Consider the following 14976-nt stretch of genomic DNA (forward strand, 5'->3'; position numbering starts at 1 on the left):
AATATCTCTTTGATGAATTATATATATATATATATATTTTTTTATTTTCTACTTTTTTTAAACTTATAATTTTTAGATATTAATCAGAACTTACACTTCGAGATAAGACCCATCTTCCAAATGCTGAAACATCACCTTACGAACTTTACTATTATCAAAGCTTTTATCAAAATAATGGTATGTAGTTGTCACCCAGCCACAGTAAACATGGTTAGGGTCTTGCCCTGGGAAAATTCTTACACCATAGAAGTATTCATCAAGTAATTCAAGCCCCACATTTGCTATTTCGTGGTCAATAGTGTCTTCTGGCTCTTGAACAACAGGACGGGACTGCCTCCTATTAATATTTGTAGCTCTTTCAGGGGACACTATTCCCCCTGACACAATGCCTCCACAGGTGAGACTAGTTGGTCGATCAGGTACAGATGGTGCCCCAATATTAGAAGAACTGCTGGCAGACAGAACTCGTACAACCGGAGCTCGGACACTAAGAGAGGCACTTGTGGGAGAAGAAAGTGGTTTACTTCCTTCTGAAGGAAGGTCATAACCATACTGCTTGCTCTGGTCTAATCCTCCAGTACGTGTTGAAGCACTTTTTGCTCTCCTCTCCAAGCCTTCCTTTTTCTTTGAAAAGAAGCGGAAGGGAGAGCGGCCTCTCTTTTTCTGTTTATCATCCCTGAAGCTTGAGGAAGGCTCAGGTGTGGCACTTTTCTTTATACCCTTGTCTAAGCCTTTCTCGTGGAGTGCCTCTTCACTGGATGCAGCTCTCAATTTTGAAGAATCAGGGGTTCTTTCTCCAGGTATAGAGAGGTTTGTCATTGTTAAGTCAAAGGATTGGGTTTTATGCAATGCACTCTTGGAGCCAGCTCGTTGTGGTGCAAGAGTTGTTTGTGTGGGTTGTGTAAGGTGTTTACTGTGATCCACATTAAGTGATTTCATAGTTTCAACTGTTTCCACATCGTCAGAGTAGCCTCGTTGCAAGTCTGTAAAACAAATGTTGAGATTCCAAAATATAGTTAAAAGATTTTGAAAACTATGATAGAAATTTGAAAGAAAGACAAAATTCTAACAGAGTGCATCATGGTTATTGCTACTAAAATAAATTTAATAATGATATGAGGTCTAATTTGAGTCAAAGTAAAGGATCAAATTATGCACATATCTAAGAAGAATTTCAATAAACAGAATTCCAATCATTTCATTTTTCTATAAAGATTTAATTAAACTAAAACAACGTAAAAAATTAATAATATGCATAATCCCATGTAAGTTATAGGTAAGAGGCATGTACCTCAGTTTTCACTAAAGAGGGCTTTCCCATCACAATTGGAAAGCAATAATTTTGAATTATAGGGTTTGTTGCTGCAGAGCATGTAGCAATCATCCTCCAACCCATACTTTTAGAACCATGATTAAACCTTTAAATAGAATTACTAGGTTAGAGAAACATGTAGTGTTTAAACAAAGAAAATATTTTGGCTGTTCTTTTTCCCTTTGAAGAAGCAACTTTATGGTAAGGAATTAGATAAGATTTTCCATATCTCAAAGGACTAATATGAATGATGAAACAGTTCAACAGTATTCACATGGTATCTTAAATCTTTATACAATAAAGTTATTTCCTAATGATATAATACCCAAATTATTCACTTTTATCTTACTTAAGATCAATGATTTAATTCAATTACTCATGTGTTATGCAGGCAGACTATGCATTTTTGACTTTATTCTAATGTAGAATTTTTCAAGAATTGTCAGTTATTTAAGTGTATTTGTAGTTTTTCCCACAACAAGTAGTCAAAGATGTTGTTAAGTTACTATTACACCTAGCTACCTTGTCACTCCCCAGAGATAACATCTGGTCTGTTCATGGGAAAAATAGCTTTAAAGTTGCACCTTATGAATGCAAGTGGACAACCATTTTCTATAATGCTAGATCAGGTGATGTCTCAAAGCTACAACCCCCCATCATGTGGGTAGCACTATATATCCTGGCAAGGTATGGCACTATAGATTTTAAATTTATAACATGAGGCCTTTTAAGACTGGAAGAGTTACCTTTTGTAGAGGCTATTCCAATGCAACAGCTTAAATATATATAACAGATCTTCAATTATCCAGTAAATGTGATTGTCCTTTGTGTTACAACAATACACACACTGTGTTTGTATTTAATAAAGATTGTATTCCTGTATATTTGTGCCCAATCTCTTTATTTCTCACTTGTACAATTAGGCTCAGAGAATTCAGCATTATTCTGAATAAAAATCTTCTCAAATCTCTTGTTATTCTGTGGGCCTATCTTGTTGCTCTATGGGAAATCAGACTGACATGAAAATACCACTCTTTTTAAGAATTAACAATAAAAATACAGGTATAAATCACAAAGATCATTTTATATAAATGCATAAAAAAAGGGTAACTTAAAAGCAATATGTTAACTACAAACAGGTGTGATGTTTATAAAAACAAAGTTATGAGATATCATTGGAAGTAATTTTCATTTTGACATAATTAGTAAACAAGGCACACAAAAGGAGCTTTATTGAAAGGAATTAACAAATTTGAACATCAAAATTATAAGTTATACATTTACTATGTGTACTAAACTTCAAAATTTGACAGAAATAAAATATATTAAAAATGAAAACATTATAATTACTTACAGATTTGCACAGTGATATATCTTAATTAGTTCTACATTGTGAACTTCTTTCATAGTATTTTCATTGATTTACCTTTGATGTCTGATAAACTGAATCCACTCTTCAACATATGTTGCTCAAGGTTGGCTACAAGTTAAAGAAATTTATTATCAAGAAAATTTATTATGATTTAATGCCTTAACAAATGTAGCAAATTAAAAACCCACAAAAAAGTTTTTTTTTTCATATTTATGGGCATTGAAATTAGAATATTCACTTACATGAAAAACATAAATAAATAAATTAGTACTGTTTATAAATGTTTGGTATGAAAACTTTATCTAGTGAAATGAGAAGATAAGTAGCTAGAAAACAAAGCTGACCAAAATGAGAATTTTTTTATTTATTTTTGAAATGAGATTTACAATGATCAGAAACAACAAAGGTAAAATGAATTTGTAGAGAGCTACTGTAAATAAAACTTAAAATACGTTAGCTATATACAGACAGAGTAAACCAAAAGCTGAGTGATAACAAAAATCATATTATTTTTTGTCTTAATGATATGTTAACTCTAGATTAGTAGTTCTCACCATTTTAGACTCAGGACCAATTTGTAAACATTTATAGCCAATCACAACCCAATAAATAGCTTTAAAAGAAGACATCTGGGTTACTTATTAAATAAAGAAGTAAACTGTTATTTATTTTCAAATTCTGTTGTGGTCTTTGCTTGCACATTCTGATGACTAATTTTGTTTTGCTTAAAGTGGAAGGGAAAGACTACCTGTGTTTTTTTGTGGTCTTCATATGCTCATAAGTGAGAAATATAAATCTACAAATTACTTTTTTCAGGTGGTAGTTCCTTTAGTTATTTAGAATTCAAGAACAAGGGAAAGTAATGTTTTGCACTATAGCAAAGTCTGTCCATACATAATTTAAAATAGTGTTGTACTATTATTTTAAATACCTCAGTGAGAATGACTGTAGAATTTGCATAATATTAATTTAGACTGCTAATTAATGTACATATCTATTTGTTTAATCTTGAAGTTAGTGGATCCTAAGTTACTAAGGAAAATAAGTAAACAAGAGAATGAGGAACACCAAGTGCTACAACTAATCTCATAATTCTCTGGTTCTGCTGTGACTGAGACAACAGAGTTATAAAAAGTCACTTACATGCATGAAACATAAACAAATTATTTGCTTTCTTAATGATTTATCATTATAAACACAAGCTCTCTGTCTTACCCGGATGACGAATGCCAGACTTTTCTGCTAAAGCTCTTCTCTGTTTACGCTTCATTTCCTCTAATCTATGACTTTTTTCCGTCTCACTGAAATGACATATAAGAATTAGTCGAGAAAGAATAATTTTCTCTAAACATTTTCAATATTTTTAACATTTTGATTATTATGTGTTGTAGTATCTACACTGGATGAAAAATTCAATTTAAACTGCAAATTTCAATACTGTTTTTCTGCCAAGCAAGTGATATTTTAAACACGTTTCAAGTTAATTCACTAATATACTGAAAAACATTACACTGTTATGCATTCTTTCTCTGAGCAAGACTTTTTCTAAACTCTTTTAAATGTCCTTTGCTCAAAAGATAATAGATAAGCAATCTCACAGATTTTGTAGATTATGCATTTGTTGTACAGTGCCCTGACATAACAAAATGATCAGTCTTGCCAAAGAGTTAAAATTGATGATACTAAACAGCAATACAACACAAGCATAAAAGTGAGCAGAAACAGACCCATCAGTAACTGGTAGCTTTGCTATGGAGGTATTGTGAGTACTTCAGATAATTCCACTGTTTTAGGAAGTACTCATATTCATATAACAGGTCACTCTGTATTCTATTGTAATTGTAAACTAAAAAAAAATTATACTTTATAAATCTAAGTCTGCTAGCGTATACAAATTAATATAAATAATTTCTCTCAACAGATTTTAATTTTCTAAATTCATGGTAACATTCACACAGTTACAAACACTTTCTAATTAGCAATGTCATAAAATCACATTATGAAAACCAAAGTTTTAAAGTGACCCTCAGTGGCTCTGGGGTAAGTCTGTAGGCTTAAGATGCTAAAAATTGGGTTTTGACACCTATGATGGGCAGAACACAAATAGCCCATTTCTTAGCTTTGTGCTTAACAGCAACCAAATCAAAAACCAACTAATAATAGCTTTAATGAATTTAATGCTAAAAGTTTATTCACTAAATAAGTTACTCATACATAAATTTCTATTCATTATTTATAGAAAATTTGTAGCTAAGTTTCATGTAACTATTGCCTACTTACTTGATGAATTCATCATGACAAGTAACAGGCAAACTTAATCGCAAAAATTCCCAGTTTGCTTTCTCAACTGTCTCAAACATTTTGTGAGATATCTTCAGGGCTGGAGGAGAGTCACTTCTACATTCAAAGAAATAACTAAGTAATTACAGAGAAATACACAATCTAATGCAGATTATATGTAACAAAATCGTATGTGCAATTTATATTTGACAAACATGCATTACTTAACAGATATTATTATGGTCCAATTACTTTAAAGGATTAAACAAAATTTTAGTATAGATAAACTTCTCAGATAAAAGCATAACACTAATAGTAAGCAGTATATGTTTGTATCATGTAATCTTTTTCTTTTTTTGTCAGAATTTCTAAATAATCTAATAACTGTATTACCATATCAAAATATTCAGAAAACATATAACATTAATATAATTTTTCACATTTTCTTAGCTTTATTTTTAATTACTAAGAAGGTTAGTTTAAGTTAAGTCTTGAAACAGCATGTAAGAGGACAACTCTCTAGCTCATGGTAATTGTTAAAGAGTAAGAAACTTATGATTGCATTAACTCACATTTATCTAAAGACATAGTTAAAACTGTTCAACAGCATAACAGAACAACTATATATGTAAGTTATATAAGAGTACTTGATGCATAAGTGAATGGATGATGCAATATTTTGTATGATGGTAAATTATCTTTAAAATTTAAAGCTTACTTGTAAACCTAGGTATTATGACGAGCAATAAATTTTTGATCTCATAATTCTGTCAATCCTTTAAGAATATTAAAACAAAGATATGAATTATTTTTTACGTTTTTCAGAACTAAAAAGCTTTACCACTTCTGTAGCTTAAACTTTTTATAGTGATTAATCTGAACAAACCCTGGTGGTATCCTTGTTACTTCCACATGAGAAGTTACAGATTCATCTATGTTTATGAAAAGTGGTTCATCTTTGCTGTACCAAAATGCCATTTGTCGATTCATGTTTCTAAAAAATATAAAACTGACTGCATAAACTAATAACTAGACATATAAAAGGACAGCATTTGTGAATTAATTTAATTCTTTTCAATTCTTCTACCTTACAGTTTTTCCTTTTAACTTCTTCAAACAATTGAATTTTTACACACACACACGTGTATATGTATCATATAGGAATGTTTATATTTATTTTCATTTACACAAAACTGAAGTTAGTTGATCTGAAGTAACTAGAAAAAAGAGACAAACTAAAGAATGAGGAATGTTAAATGGTAAAATTAATCTTAGCATCTTATATCTCAATATGTCATCTTTAAAATCTAAAGCTTACTTTTAAACAGTAATTTTTTTTACTTTATAATTCTATTTGCCAATCGATTACGAATAATAAACAAAAGATGTGAAAAAAGGAGAACTCATTATTATTAAATGTATGATGAAAACTTTTTTTTCCAAATTTTCTAAATAATTTAATAACTGTATTACTGTAAGAAATTTTAAAGTCATATAACACAAATATCATTTCTAAAATTTTCTAAGCTTCATTAGCAATGATAAAAAATATGTTAAATTAAAGCAGACTACTTTTCAAAGCATTCCTTGAAACAAAAAAAAGGTGATTATATTCAATTTTTAAATATACCTTGTAGTTACTGGCCCTAAGTTAGATTAATATTCTATATAATAATAAAGAGTCTATAAAGAGCACAAAAGAGGTATACTTAAAATCAGACACCAAATATGACAGTTTTAAGCAGACTACAATGTGGCTATTGGCTTCTATGAAAAAAGTTTTTTAAACAATTTCTAAGGAATATTTATGCAGTACTGGTCAAGTTTAGTTGCTAAAGTATATACAAAGAGTGATGGCATAGCAAAAAATTAAGTTATTCAAACTTTTCATTACCTCATCTATTTACATCTTTAAGCTGTAATAATCTTATTGAATAACTATCAAATACATTTCTTTAGTAGAGAAATGATGAATATACATTAAACCAAGATAACCACGAATGTTTTATGTGATATAAGTATCAAACTTGTAGTTAATACTCTAAATTCTCAAATTTCTAGTCTCTTCTGCAAAGATTTACTTCTTATATGATTGGTTACAGGATAGCCATTCAAAACATGATGTTTCATTTGAATTTTCTTATCATATTAACATACTGAATATAATCTAATTTCTGATATACGTATCACTATTCATTAGATCTGGATTCATTAAAAGGTAAATTTTATATTTCCTTGATTCAGAAGCTCTAATACTTCAAAATAAGTTGCATTTAGCTCTATCTACAAGAGTTCAGTTTTCTAAATCTTTTATTACACTTGCCATTATTCCATTACAAGACTTAATCAGCAAAATTGCAGTACTCGTTGACAAATCATTGCTTCCACCAATTTTTCTTTGTTTTATGTAAAAATATTTATAAATGCAAGTTTTTGATCCCACATTGAGTTATTGTAGTCTTAAAAAGTGAAATTAAATGATAAACTTAACATACATGTATTAACTTCTTCCTTAAATAATTTCAATAAACAGTATATAGAACTTCCATTAATATGAAGGATCTTGTAGAGCTTGACCCTTAAATATTCCAAAGGAATATCTCTGTTTTTGTTTTTAAACAAAAGAATATTAAATATTATCATTGGTCTAAGAAATGAGTGAGTAGTAAATAATACAGATTTTACTTGGTATGCAAGTTATAATTATTTTGTTACATTAAAACAATATTTTTGTCCACAGGCAACTAAAAATGCAAAACTTACACACAGAAAGGTTGGTAGCCTTCTTGTAGACCACAGGTAGTGAAATATCTCAAGGTGTTAACATCATGACCAAATATCAGTTTAGCTTTCTGTCCACTTCCAAGTGTACAAGCTGGTAGGTAACCTGATAATTTTTTACAATATGAAAATAAAAGTAAAAAAGTGTTTAAATTGTACTGTGTTACTCACTAAAGTAACGTGTAACATATAATAACTTATAATTCCTCAATTTCGCTCATGCACCATGTAGAACACCTCCATGGCCTTTCTCTATCTGTTCCACAGACACTAAAAAGAGAGTTTTATTTTCTTCCACTAAAATGAATAGCTGCAAAAGAATGTAAATAAAAGAAAAAAATGAAAGATGGAAGGGATTTCTTTAAGGAGACTTCCCTTTAATGATACCAAAAATATTACATCACACATCCACAAAATCATGTTCTACTTTCAACATTATAAATATTACTCTAATTGTGAGGAGCACTAAATCCTCAATATTATATCAAAAACTCTAGGTATAATGTGTGCAAATGCTACTAATAGGTAACAACAAGTACCATACAGTGATGTGTTCACGTAACAGACAAGAGTCTGGCATTTTTATTAAGCTTTTTATTAGCTATATTTTTGTGCACAAGCAATACCAATTATGGGACACACGTATACCTAATTTAATTTTATTACTCATCAGGATCTCTACCCTCAAATTGAAATTCTTTTAGGCAGGATTACAGTAAATTAATCTATGAGACCTTGGACGTGGTCAAATACATCAATTGAAAGGGTTTGACCTCCCGAGTCCAAACCTTTAATTAGTTCTCAAATCAGTCAAGAAATGATGGAGCTATAAATAAGTTTGTACTTGAAAACTCAGAGCCATTGAGCTGCTATGTCACAGCTAATGATTAAAAAATGCTTACTTTTGTTGTAGATATAAATTACTAATTTTTATGTTTTTCCTACATTTTATAAACCTGTAACTTTTGTCTTGCTTTTTTTCAAAAAACACAGCATGAAGTATCACTGTGTCAATTATTACTGAAATGCAATAACAAAACATTTTAACATACCAAAATTACAAGAAAGTCATTAATTGTTAATCAGATAGTTTCATTTTATACATTTAATAAGTTTTAAACCTATTTCATATTCATTCATAGATATTTTTTACATTTATTTTCAGTGATTTTCTTTTTTCATGTAAACAATTACTTAGGCTGATAAGGCCTCATGTAAACATGGCCTAATAAACAATAGACAACTGCCTTGTCTGAGAAAAACAAAAATTGATACAGTTGAATGAAAGATAATCTAACTAAGCCTAATCATTCTCAACTTGATTTTGTTTCACAAAAAAAACAACATTCCTATCATACTGCAATATCATAAGCTTATTATGATAAGGCAAACTTTTCACAAGCTAAAACAAAATCAGGAATGTAACTGTGGTGGAAGCTGTTCCCAAACCACTTGTTTTTGTCACTTTATTACAATTTTTTACACAAGTATCCAGTGAATTTGAAGCCATATTGGCTTATACAATTAAAAAGTAAGCTTTAATTATGTGTTTAGACCACTAGCCTATAGATTTTCAAACCTCAGATATAGCAAGTTACATAACACCATGACAAGTGAGATTAAGAACAAGCAATTGGCTAAAACTGATAAAACTACATTGGTACTGAATTAAGAAGGTCCAAATGAAATAAATTTACAAATATTAATGTTTTATTTCAAAGCATGCCAAAATCAAACCAAAATAAATTTTTTTATCTTTAAAATTTAATAGATAAAACTTTTTGTTGAGCTAATTTCAACTCCAATTACAAAAAAAGTTTATTATCCCCAAATTGTTAATTTAATGGTTCAATTTTGACCCTGGCAATGGATGCATCCCTCTGGCACAAAAGGGCTGTTGAAGTTAGTGCAGCTACTAAAGAATTTTAGTAAACAGCTTAAATCCAAAAATTATATATATAAAATAAAGAAAAAAAATATATGAAAAGCTAAAAATTAACAATGACTGGAAAATTATTACAGGATTTTAGAACAACTACAGAAACAAATGAATACACTAATTTCCTTTAACATCACTAAAGAGGATTGATATTCTGTGAAGTAATTTATAATTAAAATAAGTAGAATCTATATATTAGTGACATCTAGTGCTCCATACACCAAGGCAAAGTAAACAGTAAAACAATGGTAGGACAGTTTACACTGGAGTGTAAATATATTTAATAAAAAACAAACAACTTTTTCCAAATAAAAAAAAAATATTTGCTGAACACTTCACCAAGCTAGTTCTTCAAAACTTTAACACCCTAGCAACCAGAGTAACAGGCTCAGAACAATGATATGAAAAATAAAACCATTATGTTTATATTTCAATTAAACACATACCTTCACCTAAAGGAATGTCAGCAAATGCAGTCTCTCCACCCATTGCATCAAGTTGTAGTTCACCATTCAGGGTAAAACCTAAAAATTGACAATTTCGTTTACAAGAGTTAAGAAACACACACAAAAGTAGATATTACTTCTATAAAATAATCACATAAACAATTTATATTAAACAGATTTAAATTCCAAACACGCACAAAAATGTTAACCATCCTGAAGAAAAAATTTTTAAAACATAATACTGTATCAAAGCTAGACATATTCTATATTAGCAGTTGCCTTCAGAGTGTTAAAAAATAGCTTCTTAGCTGATACTAGTAAAGTAGTCTTTCCATAAAAACAGTGAGCCAAATGTTACATAATAAATTCCTAAAAACGTTTTCATACTTTTATATTAAACTCTTCATTCTTATAAAATATTTCAAAAAACTGTATCAAAGTTCATGTTTTATGGAACTCAAATTGAGACATCAAGTTTGAGGTATATGAATAAGAGAGGGTTCATAAAGTAAGATTTTACTTTCCATTGTCCAGCAATATCAGACTACAACCACCTGTAATGATCCAGCTCCCACTTTACTTATCAGATGTTTACTTTAGTCATGTGACTAGCTCAAAAATTATTATTCAAAACATCAGCTGTTACATAATGGGCAATAATAAACCTGGAATTATGTTAAAATAGAACATTCTCCATTTCATTGTCGTGACATTTGGCATGCTGAATTTTAGAAAGCTTCCTTAGAAGTTGTCTTCATTAACAGCTTGATTAATCACATGTCCAAAACCTATTTTGCCTACAGATATGACTATGTAATTAAATTGCTGCTAGTACAAGATGAATATAGAACGTTTGATGGCTGCAGTTTACTCACATCCAGCAGGTTGTATAAGAAATTCTATTGCTTTCTAAATACTTCTAACACAATGTTATTTTTCAGTCAAACTATAACCTAATTGCTTTTAATAGAAAAACACTATACTTTTGCATCAAATACACTTCAAAATTTGCTGCCTAGTATAAACTTACTGATAGTACGATCATGAAGATCTAACAGACATCCAACAACATCACCCACTTGCCACTGTTTCCCATATGGCTCTGATCCTTCAGCATGGTTTCTACGAGCCTTGTAAAGATACACCATAAATAAAGTCACTAAGAGATTAAAACAGCATAAGTGTACAAATTCACCTTAAAAAACGCATTAAAAAATCAAAATAGGCCAAACACTAAATATGTACAAACACACCAAAAAACGCATCATTTAAAGATTTAAATAAATCAACAGTGCAGGTATAAATATGCTATTAATGTCACTAAAAGACTAAAATGAGTCACATGATATACATGTATAAATAAACCATGCTCAGTCATTATTAAATCAAAACAAGCCAAAAAACATAACCAAGCAATATATACTTACTTTTTTAGAGGTGTTCACCTAATTTATGTAGTTTTGAAACAGCTACTTGTGGGATGGTAGACTTATTTCTGTATAACATTTCATCTCTAACAATGAAACATGATCATATACAACATTTAAGGTACAAGGTATGTAGTACATTTTTTTGTGTGTGAAAATGTTAGCAGTTGAAACTATAGCTTGCAACTTTATTTATGGTCAAAACTGCAGCCAGCATCAAGTGAAAAAGGTAATACTAATCTTATTTCATATTTTTCAACTTGTATTTCACTGTACATTGATTGTGTTGCTGCAGTTAGTGTCAGAATTGAGAAAATAACAGATAAATTATAAAGTTTTTCCAAAAATAAAACTTTGGATGTTCATTAAGGAGGTTCTAGAGGTTATGTGAATGAAATACAAAAACTGCAAAATGAAAAGAGGCATTTTTACTCTTAGTATGAAAATCACCTTTCACTCAGACTGACTCCATGAAGTCTTCAGAAATTCCTAAAACAATCTTTAATAGAAATAATGTATTAAAATATCTGATTTTTAGTGTACAAGGCTTTCAATGTTTACTAAAAGCTTGCCAAATTTCATGAAAATATGTGTAGTAGATTCAGAGCTGTAGTATGTTTAGCTTTCCAGAAATAGGCCCTGTCTAAATGACCAACACTCCTCTTAAGGTGTTAAATAAAAATTATCCCCAAGATCATATCAAAAGATAATGCAACCAGAATGTAAATATAAAAACCTGGAAAATTCTAAGTGGATTTAATAATTATAATCTGATGTGCGTGTATATATATATATATTAGAACTGAGGCTACCATGAAGAGGTAATAAATAGAATATTAAAAAAACTGATTTGAATGGAACCAGCACAGTAGCTAGATATATTTGTAGATTGTGTAACAATAAAAATAACCTCACAGAAACCAATAAAAATATAAAAGTTGGAAGACCTTTAATAAAAGAATGTTGAGAGCATGGAGACAAATTGTACATGATACAAAACATTCTTTGAAGAGATGAAAATGTAATTAAGCATATCAATAAAAAGATATGAATAATTCTGCTTTGTTCTAAAATGAGATACCTTACAAGAAACATACCTAAAGGTAATGCATCGACTTAAAAAGATCAAAACATGAATTTAGAGTTAGCTTACCTGATAACCATCAAAAGCCCAAGAATTTTCATCTCCACCTATTTCACATGATGGAATAAATCCTCTAGAAGCCCACCCAATTTTCATTGGACCAGATGTCATAATTTCAAATTCAAAATACCTATATAAATTAAAACCTTGATAAATTGCTCTTAAAAATAAACTTTTAAAAGCTATTTTAAAGTGAAAAAATTAAGCAGTCTGTATTTTTACTGTGAAAATATTTTTTGTTCTAGAAAAGACAATTGTCAGATTTTGAACTAAACATTATTGCTGATTTCCCTGATACCAGTTATTACACTCACCATTACATTCAACACTGAACAGAAAATGCAAAAAGCTAATTTGTTAAGCCTCATATAACTACACGTGTAAAATGATTATATACTACTTTAAATGCCATAAAGGTTTACCATTTGCCAGAAGTGACAGCATAAGTAGTTTCTGCTCGGTATGTTCTTTGATCATACTTTGATTTTGTTGTGGTGCTTATCATACCTGTTTGTTAGAAGAAAAAAATCACCGATACAACATCAAAAACAAAATATCTTCCTTTAGGTCTAAAACTGATGATAAAAAAAATCTTAAAACAAGCATCAAACAAATCTCTTACTATTTCTCAGCTTAATGCACAATTTTAAAATTGGTATCTATTTTTACTTTATTCAGTAAATCTTTCAATCTTTAATTAATCAGTTATAATGCTTATTTAAATAAAGAAATCATTCTGGGAATTTGTTACAATAACTACTATTTGAAATGAAATCAGGAAATGGAGTGGATGGGTCCTCTATTAAACACTGTATTTTTATAGCACTTAGTAATGATCACATATGTAAATACTTTTTTCAAAGCAATATTTAATATATATAAATTGTGAATCATCTCTACAAACATACCTTCAGTGCTTTCTGCTGTGGGAGGCTCTAGGATGTATCCATAAGCTAATAATGTACGCACAGTCTCACTGGCAGTATCCCTAAAGGATTACGAAAATACATTTAGAAATTTAACCAGTCTGTGTTATTGATGTAAATGTCAAACACTGAAAAACATGATGTAAAAGGATTTGATAAAACATCATATTGAGAATTATAATAATACTAAACACATCATCACTCTATAATAGTATAATGAAACTCCAACTTCTCTTTGTCTGTTGTAGGTCACCGTCACTTAATTACTAGGGCTCATTGAGCTAGCTGACTTATAACACTTAAAGTTTTAGGTAAAGCATTCTTTTCATACATCAGATGGGAGACAATAATTTGGTTTGTGGATGTTACTAAAGCTGGCAAAACCTGATTCTTTCATCACTCTATAATAGTATAATAAAACTCCAACTTCTCTTTGTCTGTTGTAGGCCACCGTCACTTAATTACTAGGGCTCATTGAGCTAGCTGACTTATAACACTTAAAGTTTTAGGTAAAGTATTATTTTCATACATCAGATGGGAGACAATAATTTGGTTTGTGGATGTTACTAAAGCTGGCAAAACATGATCCTTTCACATAATCCATGATGTTACCATTTTCTCAAAAATTTATCAAAACACACTTATAAAATCAACAATGAAGTAAGACATAAAATCATTTGTGCTATTAAGTGTATACGTACATAAGATGTGTTTAAGCATGGGGTCAACCTTTTTTGACAAAAGATTTGTTCTATAATATGTTGGTCCAGATGTGTTCAAACTAAACAGAAAGACCACCTTTAAAAATAATGGTTTTCACACAAGACCCAAAACTCTATCACTTTTGAATAGCTCACTATTCTTCTCCCGAAGAAGAATAGTGAACTATTCGAAAGCATCAAGTTTTGGGTCTCATTTGAAAACCATTAGAACTTTTGTATGTGATCCTGTGTGCTAACTTCTTAATCAGTATTTAAAAATAAAATACTGTTCAGTTAATATTACTGTATTATTAAAAACTGTTTGTTAAGTAGAAAGTGAATATTTCTTACAGGTATTTTTCATGTGTTGAGTGCAATACTTGATACTGTAAGATTCAAAATAAAATCACCAGGCAGAAAAAAACTTTTAAATAATTAGAACAGAATGTTATTCAAAGCATCAGTTTAAGTACAAGTTCCACTCAGCAGTTTTTTTACATGCTTAATGCATAAACCATTTACACACCCTATAGAAAACATCGCATATCATTCTAGGTGTAACAAAACAGGGTTATTATTTCATGCTTATTGTGGAGTTTATTTATCATATTCCCTTTTTTTTTTGTGTGTGTGTGTGTGTGGGGGGGG

At 29.8% G+C, this 14976-nt stretch overlaps 1 protein-coding gene across 1 annotated transcript in view; it reads right to left on the reverse strand.

Moving 5' to 3' along the window:
- The window catches only part of LOC106460719 (ryanodine receptor-like), a 210205-nt gene that overhangs the window by 160578 nt on the left and 34651 nt on the right, over positions 1 to 14976 (reverse strand). Inside the window, exons 26-36 of the mRNA XM_022387498.1 lie at positions 13610 to 13689; positions 13124 to 13208; positions 12711 to 12831; positions 11161 to 11260; positions 10131 to 10208; positions 7728 to 7851; positions 5851 to 5958; positions 4965 to 5081; positions 3900 to 3985; positions 2739 to 2792; positions 95 to 983 (exon numbers count right to left, since the gene is read on the reverse strand). Of these exons, the coding sequence (XP_022243206.1) occupies positions 95 to 983; positions 2739 to 2792; positions 3900 to 3985; positions 4965 to 5081; positions 5851 to 5958; positions 7728 to 7851; positions 10131 to 10208; positions 11161 to 11260; positions 12711 to 12831; positions 13124 to 13208; positions 13610 to 13689 (1842 nt within the window). The remainder of the gene's footprint in view (positions 1 to 94; positions 984 to 2738; positions 2793 to 3899; positions 3986 to 4964; positions 5082 to 5850; positions 5959 to 7727; positions 7852 to 10130; positions 10209 to 11160; positions 11261 to 12710; positions 12832 to 13123; positions 13209 to 13609; positions 13690 to 14976) is intronic.

This window comes from Limulus polyphemus, unplaced genomic scaffold, assembly GCF_000517525.1.
Source record: "Limulus polyphemus unplaced genomic scaffold, Limulus_polyphemus-2.1.2 Scaffold822, whole genome shotgun sequence".
Classification (NCBI taxonomy): Eukaryota; Metazoa; Arthropoda; class Merostomata; order Xiphosura; family Limulidae; genus Limulus; species Limulus polyphemus.